Raw genomic sequence first — 18,491 nt, forward strand, 5'->3', positions numbered from 1 at the left:
TGTTGATACTTTTACTTAAATTAAAAGATTTGAGCACTTTTCCCACCACTGTCGTTACATTAAACTCTGGGTAAAACAATGAAGGCCCAGGAAGGATTTAATCAAACAACGGTACCTTTTATCCAAGGGTCGAACTCGGAAGCCATCGTTATCTGGTCAAAACAAACCAGAGGATAACCTCTGGCAGAGGAACAGAGCCTTAATTAAAGATATAACGGGGCTTATGGTGAACTGAGCAAACTATGTTAATGTTCTTATGATGATGTTCATTTATTACCAACTTTGTTCTACTTGACTTGTTGAATGATCAACACACCTGTGTCACTTTGAGTTTCTTACATCTCGTGCGCAACTCAACCTCACCACTAGAGGGCACTATAAGTATGAGATATGTACTGTCACTGTGCATAGGAGGAAATCTGCCAGACTGCCACAGATCAACTCCTCCGAAACCTTTGTACTCAATTCATCGAAACATTTAATGACAGATGAATATACAATACTATGCAAAAACATCGTATAAACGAGTAGAAAATAAAAAATATGTACAGTAAACAGTTCAAGGGGGCTTTGGCTTTTTACAGGGGCCGTTAATAGCATAATAAAAATACAAATAATTATAATAATACGAATAATAATACTAATACATCAGCAAAGACCCCGCTGTGATAAACTTCCATAGTGATGATTGGCCAGTAAAATCAGCAATAACTGCTCCGTCGAGCGACGGTGTTGCGCGTCGAGGACGACCGCAGACCTACAAGCTCACAACGCGCCACATAATCAACATCCGCGAAGCGTTTTGAGCTTGTAGATCGGCTATTCTCGGCGTAGCCGGTCGGAGCGGAAATAACTTTACGTCATCAGGTGACCGGAACCTCCAGTGCCGTGCACCTTCAAAATGATTCCCCCAGTTTAAAATGTGTTTAGTTTGGTATATACTATAACAGTTTCGTTTCTTTTGGTATAATAATCATTTGGTATAGACCATCTTTTATTCTAACTCGTAGCGCCGACTAGCGAGACTAAATTAATTGTAGGCATTATGTGGGGAACAAAAACAATGTGACGCCAACCAGAAATGGCGAAGGTTGCTTTTGAACGCAGCCCAGTTTCCCATGATGCACCACGACTCGCACCCGGGTCACTTTCAAGTTTCAAAATGATGGCAGAACTTGAAGAAGGGCTGAGCACGAAACACAGAGCAGAGGAATTTAATAACGCTGTTGTTGACAATAATACTGGTGAAACTGGTGAGATAAAAATGTGTCTCTCGTTTTCACCAGAGGGGGAAGAAGATGGCGGAACTGAAGACAGCGGTTCGTTAACTTTAGACCAGACACATTCACAACATCATCAGTCTTCAGTGGGAACTCCAGGACAACATGTCTCAATGCAGGAAGAGGACATCATGGCTTCTAATGATGATCATGTTTCATCAGAGGATCCACTAGGTTCAGAACAACTCGTTATGAGCACCATGGAAGACAAAGAGAACACCACTGTGTCTTCTACAACTACAGGTGGTGGTAAGTAGTTTAGCTACCTTTAGCTAACGTTAAGCTAATGCAGTTATCGTTTAATCTCTGGGGAGTGGGGACCCCAATCTAGTGACTCTTCTGACACTGTAAAAACAGCAGTGGTGTAAAGTAACTATTACTTAAAGGTAGGGTAAGTGATATTTTTTGGTTAAAACAAAAAGTATTTTGTTAAAAGGTTAAAATACTATATTCTGATAGTAATCATTGCTATAGAGTGTTTTTTCAGTAACAGATGTCTCCCTGTCTCTCCAGCTCTTTAATAAACAGAAAATACATTTTTCGGTAGGTGTCAACATCTCAGCCAATCAGGAGAAAGTACCAATTTTTAAGCTTAATTTTGTGTTCATTAGTTTTGTGTGTTCCAGTTCCAATTTTGTCTACTCATTTCTTAGTGTCATCACTTCCAATTTCACTTGTTTAATCTGTATCCTGATTGAGTTCTGTGTCCTGGTTGGATAAAATTGGAAATGAAACTGAAACTGAAACGAAAATGCATTTTCTGTTAAATAAAGAGCTGGAGAGACAAGGAGACTCCTAATACTGAACAAACACTCTATATCAATGAGTACTATCAGAATATAGAGCTATTTAACACTTATTTTAACCAAAGAAAATCACTTACCCTACTTTAAGTGACATTTTGAGGTATTTTTTACTTTCTTCAGTATGCACTCTTTTCAATACTTTTACTTCTACTCCACTACATCTCAGAGGAAAATATTTTACTTTTACTCCACTACAATTATATGAAAACTAGTTACTTTGTAGATTTAGATTATTATTATTATTATTACAAAATACAATCACCACTTCAGCCCTATATATATATATATATATATATTTTGGCCATTTGAAAATAGCAGATCTACAAGCTCACAGTGAGCTTGTAGATCTAATCTAGAAATATATTTTTGAACTTGTGAAATGGGACATTCTGGTGATTCTGCACAATGAGTCATTTTACTTTTGGTACTTTAAGTATATTTTGATATTGATACTTTTGTACTTTTACTCAAGTACATTTTGAATATGGGACTTTGAATACCAAAACGACAATCTACATTGCAGTGTTGATACTTTTCCTTAAGTAAATCATGCGAGTACTTTCTCCACCACTGAAAAAAGGGTCAATTCTTTTCAAGTTTTGTGCACTCATTTGGTTCCTATTAGTCCTAACTATCAAAAGGAATTAGCCTACATCTATTCTGTACAGTTAAAGTTGTCTGTGAAGTATGTCTAACTCTGGACCAATATGGACAGCTGCATAATGCATGTGCTGGGCGTCACTCAGTTATGTCCATATTTGTCCAGATATTATGGAGATCGGGGGAGAGAGCCTAGCCTATTTGACCCACACAATAACCAATGCTGTACTGAAACCTTGATGAATACACAGGACCACAATGGAAACAAGCCCTTAGGGCTTTTTGTGTTATCCTTCGTATAATCGTACCACTGTACTATTTGCAAACCGTTAATAAAGTATTCAATCAATCAAAAACCTGAACACACTGATTATAACCCCTGACATCACCGGGCATGCTGCCTGTTGTTAATACACTTGTTTACTGACACCTTTTCTACAGATGACTCTCAACAAGACGATGGCCTCTGTCTGAAGGGTTACCGGACACTCGCTGGTGTGGTAACTGTGGAGCAGACTATCTCGTGCCAATCTTCAGTGGAAACGACAGGACAACTTTCAAGGCAGGACGTCATCGGGTCTTCTATTGATGATGATGATGTTTCATCAGAGAATCAACTCAATTCAGAAAAACTTAGTACAAGTATCATGGAAGACAAAGAGAACACCACTGTGCCTTCTACAACCACAGATGGTGGTAAGTAACGTTAAGCTAATGCCGTTATCCTGATCTGTAGACCAGTGATTCCCAAGCTTTTTTATTTTCAAGAACCCTTCTTATTCTACGTTTTTTTGTCTCTGGGTGGAACCCCAATGTACACTGTACATTTATTTTGGGTCAGGCATAGTTTTACTGAGGTTAAGTTTAGGAATAAGGTTAGGTTTAGGCATAGTTTTACTGAGGATACGTTTAGGAATATCTGGTGGCGACCGTTCCGAGGCCGCTGGATTTGACCAGGTGCGAGCGTGTTTTGGGGCGAGCGTTCTTGTATTCTTTCTACAAATATGGACATAACTGACACACCGCCCATATATATGGCAAATAATTATGGAGATCCCCGACATCCGTGCAAATCAGCGTTGTTAGCCAACTGTTTCTATTGTGTGTGACGTTAAACCAGAGCTTTTTTGTTCTTTATTTACCCAGGGTAGTAGCTGAGCACAAGTGCTCATTTTCAGCAACGCCCTGCACATAGAAACACACAGACAGACACAAACCAGGGAGCTGACCAGTACAACCACAGTCTTATGCTCTTGGCCACTAAGCAGCTCCACTGGGGCAGTTGGGGGTTCAGTGCCTTGCTCAAAGGCACTTCAGCAGTGTTGGGGGAGTGGCGACCATTCACTTCGCCACCCAGAGTTTCCTGCCGGTGCGGGGAATCGAACCGCTAACCTTCCAGCAACAAGGGCGCTCCTCTAACCTTTAGGCCACCGCTGCTTGATCAGCAATAGAGGAGCAGGAAGGGAGTGTGTGAGTAGGAGGGAGAGCCTATTAGACCCACACAATAACTAATACTGTACCGAAAGTCCGAAACCTGAACACACTGATCGCTGCGTCAGTTTGTACAATAACCCAGACAATACCTGTTATAATGACAATGTTGTTTACTGACATATTTTCAACAGATGACACTCCACAAGATGATGGCCTCAGTCTGAAGGATTACAGAACACTTTCCGGTTCAGTAACTTTAGATCAGGCTATCTCATGCCAATCTTCTGTGGAAACTACAGTACAGCTCTCAATGCAGGAAGACGTCGTGTCTTCTAATGATGAAGATGTCTCATCAGAGAATCAACTCAATTCAGAACAACTCATTAGTAGCATCATGGAAGGCAAAGAGAACACTGTGCCCTCTACAACCACAGATAGTGGTAAGTATAGCTAATGTTAAGCCAGTTATCCTGCTGTGTAGAAAGTGATTCCCAACCCTAATAGGACCCTTCTATTTCTTACAAATTTTAACTCTGGGATCCCCATCTATACTGTAAAATCCCCAGTGTTAATTAATTTATCTCTGAGAGTGTATAAATGGATCCAAATAGTGCCCATTGGTTCTATTTATACACTCTTGAGTTACAGAACCATAAGGTCAATTTGGCTGACGAGCGAGAGAGATTCTGTTGTGTGTGACATCTGATCACCAAAGCTCGACCAGGGAGGGAGAGAGAGTCTATTTCATCCACACAAAAAACAACGCCTATGATTAACACAATAACCCGGCAATGCCAGGCAAGCTCCTCCCCTGAATAAACTTGTTTACTGACATCTCTTCGACAGATGACGTTCAACAAGATGATAGCCCCCGCCTGAAGGGTCCGGAGGCCCCCGTTGAGACTCCCACTAAGCATGATCATGATGCTGAAATGGTGAAAAGAGCACAGGAGGAGGGCTGTGTGGATGTGGTGTTCCCTGGCACTGTGACTCTGGAGGGCTGCTGTCGATTTGTTCATGAGATCCTTAAATGTGTCCTCTACCAGAGACAGCAGCTGCCCATGACCTACGACCAGCTGAAGCTTTCTCAGAAATGTCAAGCTTCAAAGCAGGTGAATTCAGTTACCTCTTAAGACTGTCATTTGCACATCCAGTGTGAATCAAGATAATTTCCCTTTCACTTCAGTGTCAACAAGCAAGGCCTGTCGCCTGTATCACTTATTTTCTTAGTGATAATTTTTTTTATTTTTATTTAATATATCAAGGCACCAACGTGAATTTTTTTTTTTAGTCTGATCAAAAATAGCAGATCTACAAGCTCACCACAACGTGTCACATCATAATGTGTTGGAAGCTTGTAGATCTGCAATTTTAGCTATTTTTGAGAATGATTGGATGAAAAAAATGACATTTCAATATAATACTTTCCCTCAATTACTTTAGCAAAATGTATTATTTTATAATCAATTCAATTAATTACAGTAGTTTGATTAAATGTTGCACACCTACATCAAAGTGGGGCCTTTTATTTTTAGCTGACCCGAAATGTGTTTTCCCTACCTTCTAGAATAAGGAGGTGGCAAGCTGGAGACCAGTGCACTCAGCAGACATGGGCTGCAGGAAGAGTGAGCGGAGCCTGCAGGAGCTGGACACGTTGCTAGAGCAGCTGGAGGTGCTGTTTTCCCTCAGCCTGGTGCCCCGTGTACTTCTGCTACTAGGTGGCTCTGTGGTCCTTCCCAAAGAACTGTACGAGATCAACATGGAGGCACTGATATTGTCTTCTGCAGATAAGAGCCTGCGGGTATCGTCATGCTTACGGCAACTCTTTCGCACACTTTTTGTCACTGATCTTTTGTCTGATACTGCACCTGTGCGTCTGACGGCCACCACGGTCTTAGTTCTGGCTCACAGGGAATGTGGCGTTGGCTGGTTCCGGCCTAAACTAGGCTTTAAAGTGCCAACCCGGGTAAAAAGACGTATTATTGTCCTGTCAACTGATACTGACATCTGTAGGGACCTCCAGACTGAGAGGTCAGACTGGAAAGAGTATGTTTGGTTTCAGGCCCCTACAGCCATCAAGGGCTTCAGCTCGTGACAAGCAAAGCAGGGGAGTACAGTGATTGGAATCTTGTAACTATTTTTTATTGGGGTTCAGGTGATTTCTGGACTTTTGAATTGTATATTTTAATTATTAATTATTATGGGTAATTATTTTTCTTTTTTAGTTTGGATTAAAAGTGAAACGATTTATTGGGTGCATTATCCTCATATTTCATTCATTTTTCTCAGATTTACAGTCAAGTGAATCAGTCTTTAAATTTTTCTCAAATGCTTCTGAAAGGTCTGTAATTTGTGTGTATATATATATATCGGCATGTATATAGCAGCCTAAGCTCGACAATTTTAGTGCAAAAATGTTTTATGTGCAGCATTTCAAAATGCCATTATTATTTTTGGTTTTGTCTTATAAATAATAATATAAACCTTTTTTTGCAGTCGTGAATTGATTCACATTTATATTCCAACATAATGTACAAGCAATCACTGTGCTGTTATGTTAGAAGTAGTTCAAACATAACTAAGGTCGAATCAAATTGACACAGTGACCAATGTGCCTGGATTTGGAATGATTGAAATTGAAGGGTTTAATGAAGCAAATATAATGTATAATGGGAGGCTATAGTTGAATGGGCAAATGGGTTGTCTGGGAAACAGAGGGTCTCTGGTTCTCCCCCTGGTCTAGGGGGCTCTGATTAAATCCCTGAACAATACTTCTCCCTGGGTGTTGTATTAGTAGTGCACACTGCTCCTAAGTTAAGATGGGAAAATGCAGATGACGAATTTCATAAACTCCTCAAAAAAAGTTAGGAAACTTGACTTCGGTCGATTATTTCTCCCCCTCAACAATACCAATTGGTATTGTATTTTACATCTTTATCGTTGATTAGTCACCTTTTCAACGAGATATAACTCGAATTGTGGAATGAGAAACACAGCTAAACATGTGGGTAGACCCCAAAAAATCCGTCAATATGCTTCTGTTGGTAATCGCTCTCGCTTTGAGTGACCTGCAAGCAGGTGTGTGACTGGCAACTGAGCATGGGTCTTGCAACTTTGTTGAGTTTGAGTATGCTCCAAGCAGCAACATTGCCCCCATGGAAAGATGCCACACTTGTCCCTTCAGGATAAGGCCTAGTGCAATAGGGCAAGTGGAAGCTGGTGTTCTGTTATGCAGAGTGGCAGCATTATTTGGTGTCAGCCCTGGTACCATTTCCACCCCAAGAAGAAGAACCATAGGCTTTCTTCCAGAGATTTACAGGCAAGATTTTCACAAACGGTACCACAGACAGATCTCTGTCAGAGTTGCAGGACCCTTGCTCAGGTGCCAGACTGCCAGTCACACAGCTGTGCTGGCAGGTCGCTCAAAATGAGAGTGAATACTAACAAGCATATTGGGGGATTTTGGCCAATTGTTTGGGGGGGCACTACCCACACGTTTAGCTGTGTTGCTCATTCCACGATTTCACGATCCTTACAAGTTATACCTCGCTGTAAAGGTGGCTAAACAATGATGTAAAATACAATACCTATTGGTATTATTGAAGGGGAGAAATAATCAAAGTTATGTTTCAGAACTTTTTAAACTCTTATTTGCAGCCAGTTATGTGGGCACAAATATAATCGTTTCCTAATGACGCCAGTTAAGAGGCTTTCAAAGCTGGAAACGCCATTATTACACAAAACTGAGGACACCAAGAATAAAAGTCATCAATAAGAGTAGTGGCACCTCATGTCCACTCTTTTTTCAATGTTAGTTAATGTTATCTTTGTAGAAGCGTATGTGGTCCTACATACGTAGATCATGACAATGGTCAAAAGATCTTCCTGGTTGAACTTCTTGGATGAAAACACATCAAGTTATGGTTCACTGTACTGCCAGTAGTGCATGTTATCACATGAAAGTTTCAGCATATAATCTACATAATTACGTTTTATTTCAGACACAGACATTGACCTCAGTATTATATTTTCTAGATTTTGTTCCATCACTGCTATAATCATGAATACATTTCCAAAATTACATTTATTTTCTAATAGAGAGCAGCCAACTGGACTGCCATAATACTTCCTGTGAGATGTATGCACAACAAAGACAAACAGACAGGCAAAGCAATGGACAAACGGGCAGGCTGATGTACAGAAAGCTGACATCCCATGCGGTGTTGCTCTGACACCTACTTGTGTATTGACAGGAAAACATGTGGTGGTAGTTTTTGATCTCTAGGTTACAGACAGTAGTCTACTCTAAAGTTGTTTGACAACTCAAACCTGATACTTAGAGATGACACAGCCAGGGGGTCTTCATGAAACAAATTAGCAACTGATCAGAGGTTGAGCCAATCAGCCCGTATGGTGGGCCAGGGTTGAGCCACACACATGTACCCGCATTTCTTCTACACACATCTAATGTATGAACCATTGCTATATAACCAAGCTAACTGAAAATGGGACGTTACTACTCGCCCGGCAGGATACCGGTAGTTAGGTCATGATTGACTCCTGCTCCAAGCACTGTATGTGCACTTCTTGCCGGGCAGGCTGCCGGACAGTGTTCCATGGAGCTCAGACTGCATGGAACCCTGTTGTACTCTGTTTTTATAAATTGACTTAAGGAATATTATCGGTCTCAACCTTTCTACTCTTCAGACAAGGCCTACGAATCTTTCACAGGACTTTTGTACTTTACCACACTTTCCATTGCCAACATACCCATGTTGTCCTATACAACAACTTCAGTTAATATTTCCTTATAGACACAAACAACCGGTTAAAATGTTGTTGTTGCCATTCTATCCAATAAACGCCTGGTTCTAGTCAGCACATGTACGAAGAAATGCTACTAATTGATTTATTTACTTTGTGCTGTTTGAGTGATTGTTTGTGGTGTTCTTTGACTTCTCTCAGAAGAGTTTAATGACCTAGTTTAACTTCACTCATCAAATATTTAGTTTCGTCCATGTCAGATGTCAAATGTCCAGAGACTTTGGACAGGGTGCATTTAATTAATATCCATATAATTTATTTATGCAGTTGGGAGGTGGGGGGGGGGGTCATTTCCGGTGATAAGCTAGACTTTTTACAGTACCAGCTAGCAGAGTCTCACACCGTTTCCCATCTTTACTTGTTCTAACCTATAACTTCATCTCCTCTGCTGATGAATGTTAAGGGAGAATGCACTGTCATTACCAAGAGCTCAACAATTGTGATATTGTGATATCATCAGCACTTTCCATGCTGATATCATGTACAGATGGAGACCTTTCACACACCTACAAAATAGGACCGGAGTGAGAAATACAGAAATACATCACATGAGCAGTTTGGAGGATAGTGTGGTTAATGGCTCTTAAAACCCTTTTGTTCTTCTTTTTTTCTCTCTTCAGAATTGCCTATAGAGCAATCGAGGTTCTGCTATTTTGTACACTGCAGGCAGTGTTTCACCATAATGACTAGGTCTGTTTGGGAAAACAAATGACTCCTGCAAATTCCATGAGATTAGATTACAATTTCTGTATTGACCCAATTCTTACTGTGGCTTTGGACATAGACTGAAGGGTCAGCGGAGTTGGACACGTTGCTACAGCAGCTGGAAGTGTTTTTTCCCTCAGCCTGGTACCCCCTATACTTCTGTTAATATACGTCTCTCTTGTCCTGCCCAGAGTTGTATGAGATCAACATGGAGGCACTGGTATTGACTTCGGGCCCGATTTCAAGATAGAGATTAAAAGGTTTGGAACTCTTGGGCCCTGGAGATCACAGCCTGTGGGTATCATCATGCTTTTGTTGGTATTAAAAGTGAAACCTGTGATTATAACCAACTTTATTTGTCTCAGAGGGCAATTGGTTTGTCATTTTATCATTTGCATTATAATAAAGATGATTTATTTGATGGTTAAATTATTTTATTACAATCCATGTTTCTCAGATTAATTAGTCCGGTGAATCAGTGTTTTTCAATTTACCTCAATTGCTCCTGAACAGATGTGTTCATGTTTGTGTTTATGAAAGGTTTGTTCTGTTTTTTACTGTAAACTCAACATTGACTCAGTCTTCCTGCATTATGACGTTCATGTGACATAGAGACATGACAGAAATCACACAATCTCAGTGCAAATAGATATACATTTATATGTGTGTGTGTGTGTGTGTGTGTGTGTGTGTGTGTGTGTGTGTATATATATATATATATATATACACACACATACATACATACATACATACATACACACACACACATACACACACACACACACACACATTATGTGCAGAACTTCAAAGGCAATGTATCACCATTACATGGGTTGGCAAGCATTAGTTCTACAGCATTATAACTTCTCCACTTTCTTAACAAACTGGACTATGTCATCAGCTAGTGGTTGTGGCTCCTCAAAGGCAGCAAAGTGTCCTCCTCTGGACAGGTAAGAGTAGGAGTAGATGTTCCGGAACCTCATTGCTGCCCATGAACGAGGACAGTGCATCAGCTCATTTGGGAGGGCGGCCAGTCCTGTGGGAACGAATATCCCAGTCCTAAGAAAGGAAACAAAGCCAATTTAGAGTCTTTCAAATCTGCAAATGCCATTATTTAACCAAACTGAGGTCACCACCAGTGTTAAATTAAAGTGGCACCTTGAATCCACTCTGTCTTCAATGTTAGTCTTCAAGTTCTCTTTGTAGAAGCGCATGGAAGAGACAATAGATCCCGTGGTCCAGTAGATCATGACATTGGTCAAAAGATCATCCAGGCTAAACTTCCTGCATAAATAAAATAAGTACTACCAGCTATTACCAAGGTGCATGACTTAAAGTACAGTATGTTCCTTTCAAAGATAAAAAGTTGTCCTTACTAGTATATTAAATACATTTTCAATATGTTATTTTCATTATTATCGAGATTGTTTTGACATGAAAATATTACAACACAATGCAATAACTATACCACAATGGATGAATAAAATGTAAGTGCAACATTATTTTCATGCAATCTCTTCCTCGTAAAATGCAGTATTGGTAATTGAGCAGAGTCTTTCTTTCTACCTCTCTAATCCACCATCCTCCAGGTTTCTGTTCTCGAGGTCAGTCCAGGAAGAAAACTTTTCCAGTATGTAGGCCGCCAAGCCAACAGGAGAGTCATTCACTCCACAGCCTGTAGACATGATTAAAGTGCCAATAAGAATGATGTACTCAAGTCAACAAAACTAAACATTGTAATAAAAAAAAGCATCTGATACTGTGCTTTTAGGCCTGAACACCTAAACAGGAAACTAGAAGTTTAACTCTATAACTGCCAAAGACGTTTATAAACGTCTTTGGGCCTTCAGCTATTGCCTGCCAAAGACGTTTAAAAACGTCTTTGAAAAAAAAAAAAAAAAAAGATTGACACCTTTTCGATATTCCAAACGAATAAGGAGATAACAATTCCCAAAGATTTGCTGCTCCATCCACTTCAATGTTAAAATTGAAACGGACAAACAATTCACAATGTTTTTTGGTTTGAAACTACTGGTTTTGAGCTATTTTCAAACATCAAACAACACATGACAACAAGGTCAAATTGACCTCGTTGACATTTGTGAAACCACACCTGAATCTCATCTGTGATTAGAAATTATCTGGGATCAATCATACTGGAGAAAAATATTCTGTGGCTATGCGAAAAGGTACCAAAATCGGTCAAAACCCTGGCAGAGGCTACAGACTTTTTGAAAAAACTCTGGCAGGGTAAGAGTTAAAGTAGGAGTGAATGAGTAGCCGTGTCATTATGACCATCAACTTCACAAGACCAGGTGTGCGAGTCCAACTTCATGAAAACGCATCCACCGCATGGAAAGTCTGGTTTTCATTTTGAATTACCAGTGTGACCAGGTCTAGAGCCCGCTTTCCATATCTGGTCATTTTGTACACACACATACACGCACGCACCATTTCTGTATCCGCTCTAGACTCAAACCAGCAACCTCTAAAGCAACTTGATCCCTGTCCCCCCCCCCCACACACACACAGGGTAAATGTACTTGAGTACTGTACTCAAGTACAAATTCTGAGGATCTGTACTTTACTTGAGTATTAGATTTGTTTTCATATGTATTACTCTTACTTGATTACATTTCCAAGACACATATTTTACTTTTACTCAAGTACATTTCTAGGAAGGGTGTAAAGTACTGAGTACTTTTAAGTTCACCGTTTCTTTTTTCTTCCCTCAAATACAAATTATGAGGAAGGGCTGGGCTTCCCAGCCCTTTCTGGGCTTCCCTAAAATTCAATTTTAGGGAAAATTCAATTTTAGGGAAGGCCACACTTCTGCTCTCACACTAGCCCTGTGTCTGGCTTCCCCCTCCGCTCGCCTCTTCATTACAACAATTCATTGATATAAAAATTAAGAAATGTACCCCTACTTTTACTTTAAGTATTTTTCAAAGCATGTACTTTTGAATACTTGGGAGAGAAAAGTATAAATACACTGGGGGGACGCGCAAAGAGTTAGCTCAGGGTGCAGGCCATCTTGGGCTTTGGGGACAAGACATTGAAGACAAACGTGTTTGTTTTTGATGCTGTTGGATTCCACAAATAAACTTGATTTTTATCAGCTTCAACTGGATGTATATAATTTCCCATCACAACTGTCATAACCAAGAGCTCAACAATTAGATAGAAGTTATTTTGACTAATGAACAGTTAAAGTGATTGTCTACATTTGTTCATAATGTTCACTCTGGTGGGTGTTCTCACCCACTGTGTCTGGCTTAGTGGCCTGTATATGGAAGTAGCCCGTTTCCCTCAGGATCTCATAGAAATTCTTCTCCATGAAAGGGAACAGGCGACGGACATCTTCACGAGTTAAGCCCACCAGATAGGGCACGTAGCGTCCAAACAGGATTGACATAAGCACTTTGAAACCTTTTTGTGCAGAAATCATGTTCAGATGGAGACCTTTCACACACCTGAAAAAAGTAGGAGCAGAGAGAAATCTAAAAATCTAGAAATACATCATTAGGTTGAGGACGGTTTTATCAACATGGCTCGGTGAAGCTTGCTGTAATTCTCCTCTTCAGAATCTTCTACAGAGCAATGGGGATAGGCTCTGCTATTTTTTTACACTGTGGGCAGTGTTTCACAATATGACCAAGAATTTCACAACGTTCTGTCTGGAAAGAGTGACTACAGCAAATTCCAATGCAATTATTAGATTAAGACTTCTATTTAGATTCCATTCTTACTGTGGCTTCATTTGAGCCATGTTTGTGGTGATGAGGGAGCCCCAATCCCCCCCCTGCAGGTAGAACTGTGAGAAACCTAGACGCTCCATCAGTGTCAGGAAGATTCTTGCTGCAGCAAGACTGTCAAATCCTGGAGAGACACAAGGGGTCAAATCCAGGGACATTTCTTTCTTGATCTCACTGAAATCTACATGTTGATGCATCTACATTTACCTTGTTTATGAGGGGCCTCTGAGAAACCATAGCCAGGGATGGATGGACAGATCACCTCAAATGCCAGGTCATCCTGGGTATCTGTCAGCAGGGGAAGAATCTTGTAGAACTCAAAGAACGAGCCAGGCCAGCCATGGACAAGCATGAGAGGGAGAACCCTCTGGCCCTCCTTTTGAGGTGGTCGAACATGGATGAAATGTACATCCAATCCTGAGGAAAAGCAATAAGGAGAAAGTGACAAATATGATATTATACGATCAGGGCTAAACAGGTAAATTATGGTCACTGTCAACCAGGGCTTACCTTCAATATTGGTTTTGAAGTGTGGGTACTTGTTAAGGACCACAACCTGTTTTTTCCAGTCAAACTGATTCCTCCAATAGGAAACTACTTTCTTGAGGTAGGAGGAATTGAAGCCATACTGGAAGCAGCCATTTTCCAAAGGATCTGTGTAGCGGGTTCTGTCAATACGTTCATGAAGGTCCTACGGAAAATATACACGTGTATATGAATGCTACATATGATTAATGATTCATCATTGATTCAAATAATCAAATTAATCAAATAATCAAATTAATTAAACCAAATTAATTACCGTAATCTCTTCATCTGAAGTTTGCACTTCAAATGAATAGATTTTATGATCTTCTATTTGAGGTTTTTCTCCTGCTCCCCACCAACCTTCCCCAACAGGGATGGTTCTGACTTCTTTTTTCTTGTTCAGCAGATATGCCAGGATCAGCCCACCTGCCACAGCTGACCCTATTACAACTTGCTGTTGAGCAGGCTCCAAATTGAAGAAAGCTTGTCTGCAATGTTTAAATCAAAGAGAAAGAAACCTTTACTTCACTACAACCATGCACTGGTTGTGTTGTGCATAGATAATATAATATGCAAATGATCTGAGGGATTATTAAGTCATTAAAACCGGGAAAGCATCTGTGTCATTTTTTATTTTAACCACTTTAACCATTATTTTATACTTTTCAAAAATAGAGCTATGAGCTTGTAGATCTGCTATTTTTGAAAAAATCTCGAAAATGTGTGCAAATCTTTGAATATATAGTTTAGAGCAAACATTTTAAACTCAAATCTTTGCTTCTGGGGGGGGGGGGGGGGGGTCCGAGGCCCAAATACATATCGTTTTGGGGGTCCTTGACGTGAAAAAAGTTTGAGCACCAGCACCACCATTATAGCAACATAAGTTTTTCAGAAAACTGTTAAGATTTAGAAAACATTTGTAGAATTGGAGTCAAGTTTTAAAGGGATTAATTCAGATTTGTGTGAAAGGGGCGACTTACTTCAAAATAACAAGTCTCTGCATTGTGTTATGCTCGGAGGCTTCTTGACTGGAAGAGTAGGTGGAAATGTTTCAATATCACAACCCAGAGCAGCACAGCAGAAAATACTGTAATTCACTGAACCTTGCTCGCCTGTGCTGCCTGTACTTTGCACTTTATTACATTCTTTATCGGATATTAATGGATGACTGGAGGAACTTTCACAAGCGGAAAAGGTCTGTCAAACGAACACCTGATGCCAATAGCGTCAACAATAACCTCGCGTCACGCGTCACCGGCCTGTGGAAAGAACTGCTCAGTGGAAGTCAGTGCTCAGATTCTGTCTAGAGCCCGCCTAATATATCCCGTCATTTCCAAACACATAATAGATGATTTCCGTATCCGTTCTAGACCGGATCTACAGCCTGCTAAATGAATCGATCCCAGTCTAACAAACATGTGACGTGTTTTGTGTCTGGCTCAGCGTTGCCATGTTCACTTATTATAAGCGACTTTGGGCTTGTTTTTCTATAAACTTGCTTATATTGGTAGTTGTAGGTTGTGTTTTTTTGGGCTTGTTTCTAAGTGTAGTTTCTTATTTGGGCTTCCTAATGTTGTTTAAACCAGTGTTTCTCAAACATTTTCAAGGACCCCAAATTAATATGTATTTGTCTGCGGACCCCCATCTGAAAATAGTTTATGCCAGCAGGGACCCCCATACAAGATTTGTGTTGCTAAAATGTTTCAAAAATATTCCAAGATTTCTTTGAAAATAGCCAATGTGTTTAAAGGGCGAAGGGCTCACTTCTTTTGGGCTTGTTTTCATAGACCTGGTTGCTTGTTTCTCTCTAAAAATCTGGCAACGCTGTTTGCTTCCTCTGGTAGTCCCACCCCTAAACAGACAGACAGGCTGTGACGTAATTTGTTTATATAATAAACAGCACAGTCAGTCGCGAGTGTCTGTATCCACTATCCGAACGTGAACTTGTTTTCGTTGAGGGTGTTTTATTCTTTCTTTGTCGAACATCATGATGTGGAAGCTCGTCGTGGCCGTGGTGTTAGCGGCGGTCTGCGCCGTGGGCACCGCGGGGATGGTGGGGGGCTTCACTGACGCAGATGTCAACGAAGAGGGGGCTCAGAAGGCCCTGCAGTTCGCTGTGGTCCAACACAACCTGAGATCCAACGACGCGTACCTGAGCCAAGTGCACAAGGTGGTGAAGGTCCAGAAGCAGGTATGTTCGTATAATGGGATGCTTTTGAATTAGGAATGTTGTACATTCTCTCATTTAAATCTGACTGAAAAGCATAATCGTGTTTTCAATCGTGGGGGAAAAGTACTCAAATGTTTTACTTCTGCAATGTAGAAATGCTCTGTTCAGTCCCAGAATAAAAAAAATACTTGAGTATTGATTGATTGATTGAATACTTTATTAACAGTTTGACAAAAAAAAGCACAGGAAGTAGGCTATTGCTCTATACATGGTCTGCTAAAAGGATTAAACCCAAAAAATCACTATGGCTTTTTTTTCCAACAAGGGGGAAGGAGAGTAGAGGATTCACTTGTTTTTATGACTGTTGGTAGGGCGTTCCACATTTTGGTGGCATAGCAGTAGAACGAATTTAACCCTTTGTTTCAGCCAAATCTCCACAAAAAAATATTGTGGAGCTCCCTCTGGTGTTGACTTTGTGGTTACTTTCCACCACTGCGTGTTTTTAATCTAGCCTGGTTGTGCGTGATAGCTTAACCACAAGCAGCCTAGATACAGGTAGCATTTATAGCATGTCATAATCAAAGACAATAGAGAATTCATACATATAAATGTTCTTATTATTATATCTCTACCTGTATCTTTCACCCTTACTGCTATTGCTGCTATGACACATGCATTTCCCCATGTGGATCAATAAAGGTCTATATTATCTTATCTAATTTAAACTTTGTAAAACAACCCATGTAGAACCAGATCATTTGGCTCATGGGCATAATTTGGAACGGCTCATAAATTGTGAGTCATAGTCACAGGACGCTTGTCCGTGTATTGACTAAATAAATACCCTGCCTGAGCCATACTGAAGCTTATCTCATAACGTAATTTAGAGAAAAATTATATATGTATATATCTCTCTCTCTATATATATATATATGTGTATATATATATATATATGTGTGTGTAACCACAGCCATGAGGCCTACAGAAGATGTACCTTCTGTGTGTTGTTAACAAAGAGAAATTTGGGGAAAATATTCAGTCCTGAAGTAACTGCTGTTTTTGCTGACTCATTGTATTTTTAACTGCTGTTTCTTTGCAATCATGAATGTATAATGTGTGTGGACTTATTCTAAAGCTTAAGAGATGTTGTACAATAATTATTAACCAAGACTTCATGTAATCGTATAGGTTTAGAATTAGGAATAAGACTATTACACTGTAAGTACATGCTAATGTGTTATAACAGGATGTTTGCGGGGCTCGGCCAAGGGGAGATATTAGACTTTCAGGCCAACAGGCTGAGTGGCTCAGAGCCTCTGCTTGAAGACCAAAAGCCTAATATCTCCCCCAGTGAAGTGGGGGGTTCCTACGCTAAGGCACAGAGTATTTGACCTTTTGAGTATAACTATGACCCTAAACCCGCACCACCAGTTCTGAATCCATCTCTCTCCTGCTTCTCCCTTTCAGGTGGTGAGTGGCATGAAGTACATCATCACTGTGGAGATGGGAAAGACCCCATGCAGGAGAGGCGGCACAGAGACAGTGTGTGCGGTTCACGAGGATTTGCAACTGGCTCGGGTAATGGTGAAATCTACGTATATCTATTTATGCAGCTATCTAGACATTAATTTATGCCAAATGAAAAGGCTACTTTCTTTGTAATAGTGAAGGAACCCTCACATAGAAAATAGTACTAATGTGGATGTGGTACATCTACAAGCTAATGAATAATAATGTTACAACATTGTTACAGATTTTATAGAATTCTATTATATGTGAGACTGCACTATTCATTTTATATTGAAAAGCAGATCTTTTGACATCTTCCGTATTTTTGGCCTGTGAGCTTATTTTTTCCTCTCCGTTTATTTTTCCTCCCCCAGCCTTACCAGTGCGAATTTACTGTGTGGAGCCAACCATGGACAGGTATGATCAAGGTGACAAAGCAAACCTGCCTGCCAGCAGCAAGCAACTAAACCACCATCTCCAAGATGAGCTTTTTTGCTGATATAACCTCAACATTTCATTTCCCAATTTGTCAATTTATGTTACGTTGCCATTTTCTAGCATGAGTCACCAATTAATACGATAGCACTATAAAAGGAAATAACTATGCAACTCTGTAAGAGGATTAACTTGTTAATAAAGTACTTAAAACATAGTAATTTTGTCCTGCACTCGTCTGTATCAAGTTCAGACTGACTTCCTCTAATTGATGCATGCATTGTTGCAGACAGTCTTTGCTAAATATTTCTCAATGGTTGGAGTTATTCTGAAAAGGATATACCATTATCTTAAAGAAATTGAGACAGACTTTTTTTTATTTATATCATGCATATGCAAGTAGTCTATGAAACTTGTCATATTAACTAGAATTAATCCAACACTG

At 40.1% G+C, this 18,491-nt stretch overlaps 3 protein-coding genes across 3 annotated transcripts; 2 read left to right on the plus strand and 1 right to left on the minus strand.

The window, feature by feature from the left end:
- The first annotated feature begins 1,167 nt into the window (after positions 1-1,167).
- On the plus strand, positions 1,168-6,538 carry mad2l1bp (MAD2L1 binding protein). The gene is made up of 5 exons (XM_080450010.1): positions 1,168-1,529; positions 3,128-3,382; positions 4,312-4,560; positions 4,967-5,232; positions 5,688-6,538. Exons 1-5 carry the CDS (start codon positions 1,265-1,267, stop codon positions 6,213-6,215), a joined length of 1,563 nt encoding a protein of 520 aa, XP_080306136.1. The 5' UTR covers positions 1,168-1,264; the 3' UTR covers positions 6,216-6,538.
- A 2,735-nt stretch (positions 6,539-9,273) lies between these two features.
- ephx5 (epoxide hydrolase 5) lies at positions 9,274-15,148 on the minus strand. Its single transcript, XM_080449478.1, has 9 exons — positions 14,913-15,148; positions 14,207-14,420; positions 13,915-14,095; positions 13,612-13,821; positions 13,399-13,528; positions 12,911-13,122; positions 11,216-11,324; positions 10,808-10,933; positions 9,274-10,708 (listed from the first exon to the last, which is right to left on the minus strand). Exons 1-9 carry the CDS (start codon positions 14,933-14,935, stop codon positions 10,507-10,509), a joined length of 1,407 nt encoding a protein of 468 aa, XP_080305604.1. The 5' UTR covers positions 14,936-15,148; the 3' UTR covers positions 9,274-10,506.
- Positions 15,149-15,832: 684 nt separating this feature from the next.
- Positions 15,833-18,263, plus strand: cst3 (cystatin C (amyloid angiopathy and cerebral hemorrhage)). The gene is made up of 3 exons (XM_080449374.1): positions 15,833-16,123; positions 17,570-17,680; positions 17,986-18,263. The coding sequence occupies exons 1-3, from the start codon at positions 15,920-15,922 to the stop codon at positions 18,076-18,078; spliced, it is 408 nt and encodes a 135-aa protein (XP_080305500.1). The 5' UTR covers positions 15,833-15,919; the 3' UTR covers positions 18,079-18,263.
- Positions 18,264-18,491: the final 228 nt, after the last annotated feature.

This window comes from Gymnoscopelus braueri, assembly GCF_963280865.1.
Source record: "Gymnoscopelus braueri genome assembly, chromosome: 14".
NCBI lineage: Eukaryota > Metazoa > Chordata > Actinopteri > Myctophiformes > Myctophidae > Gymnoscopelus > Gymnoscopelus braueri.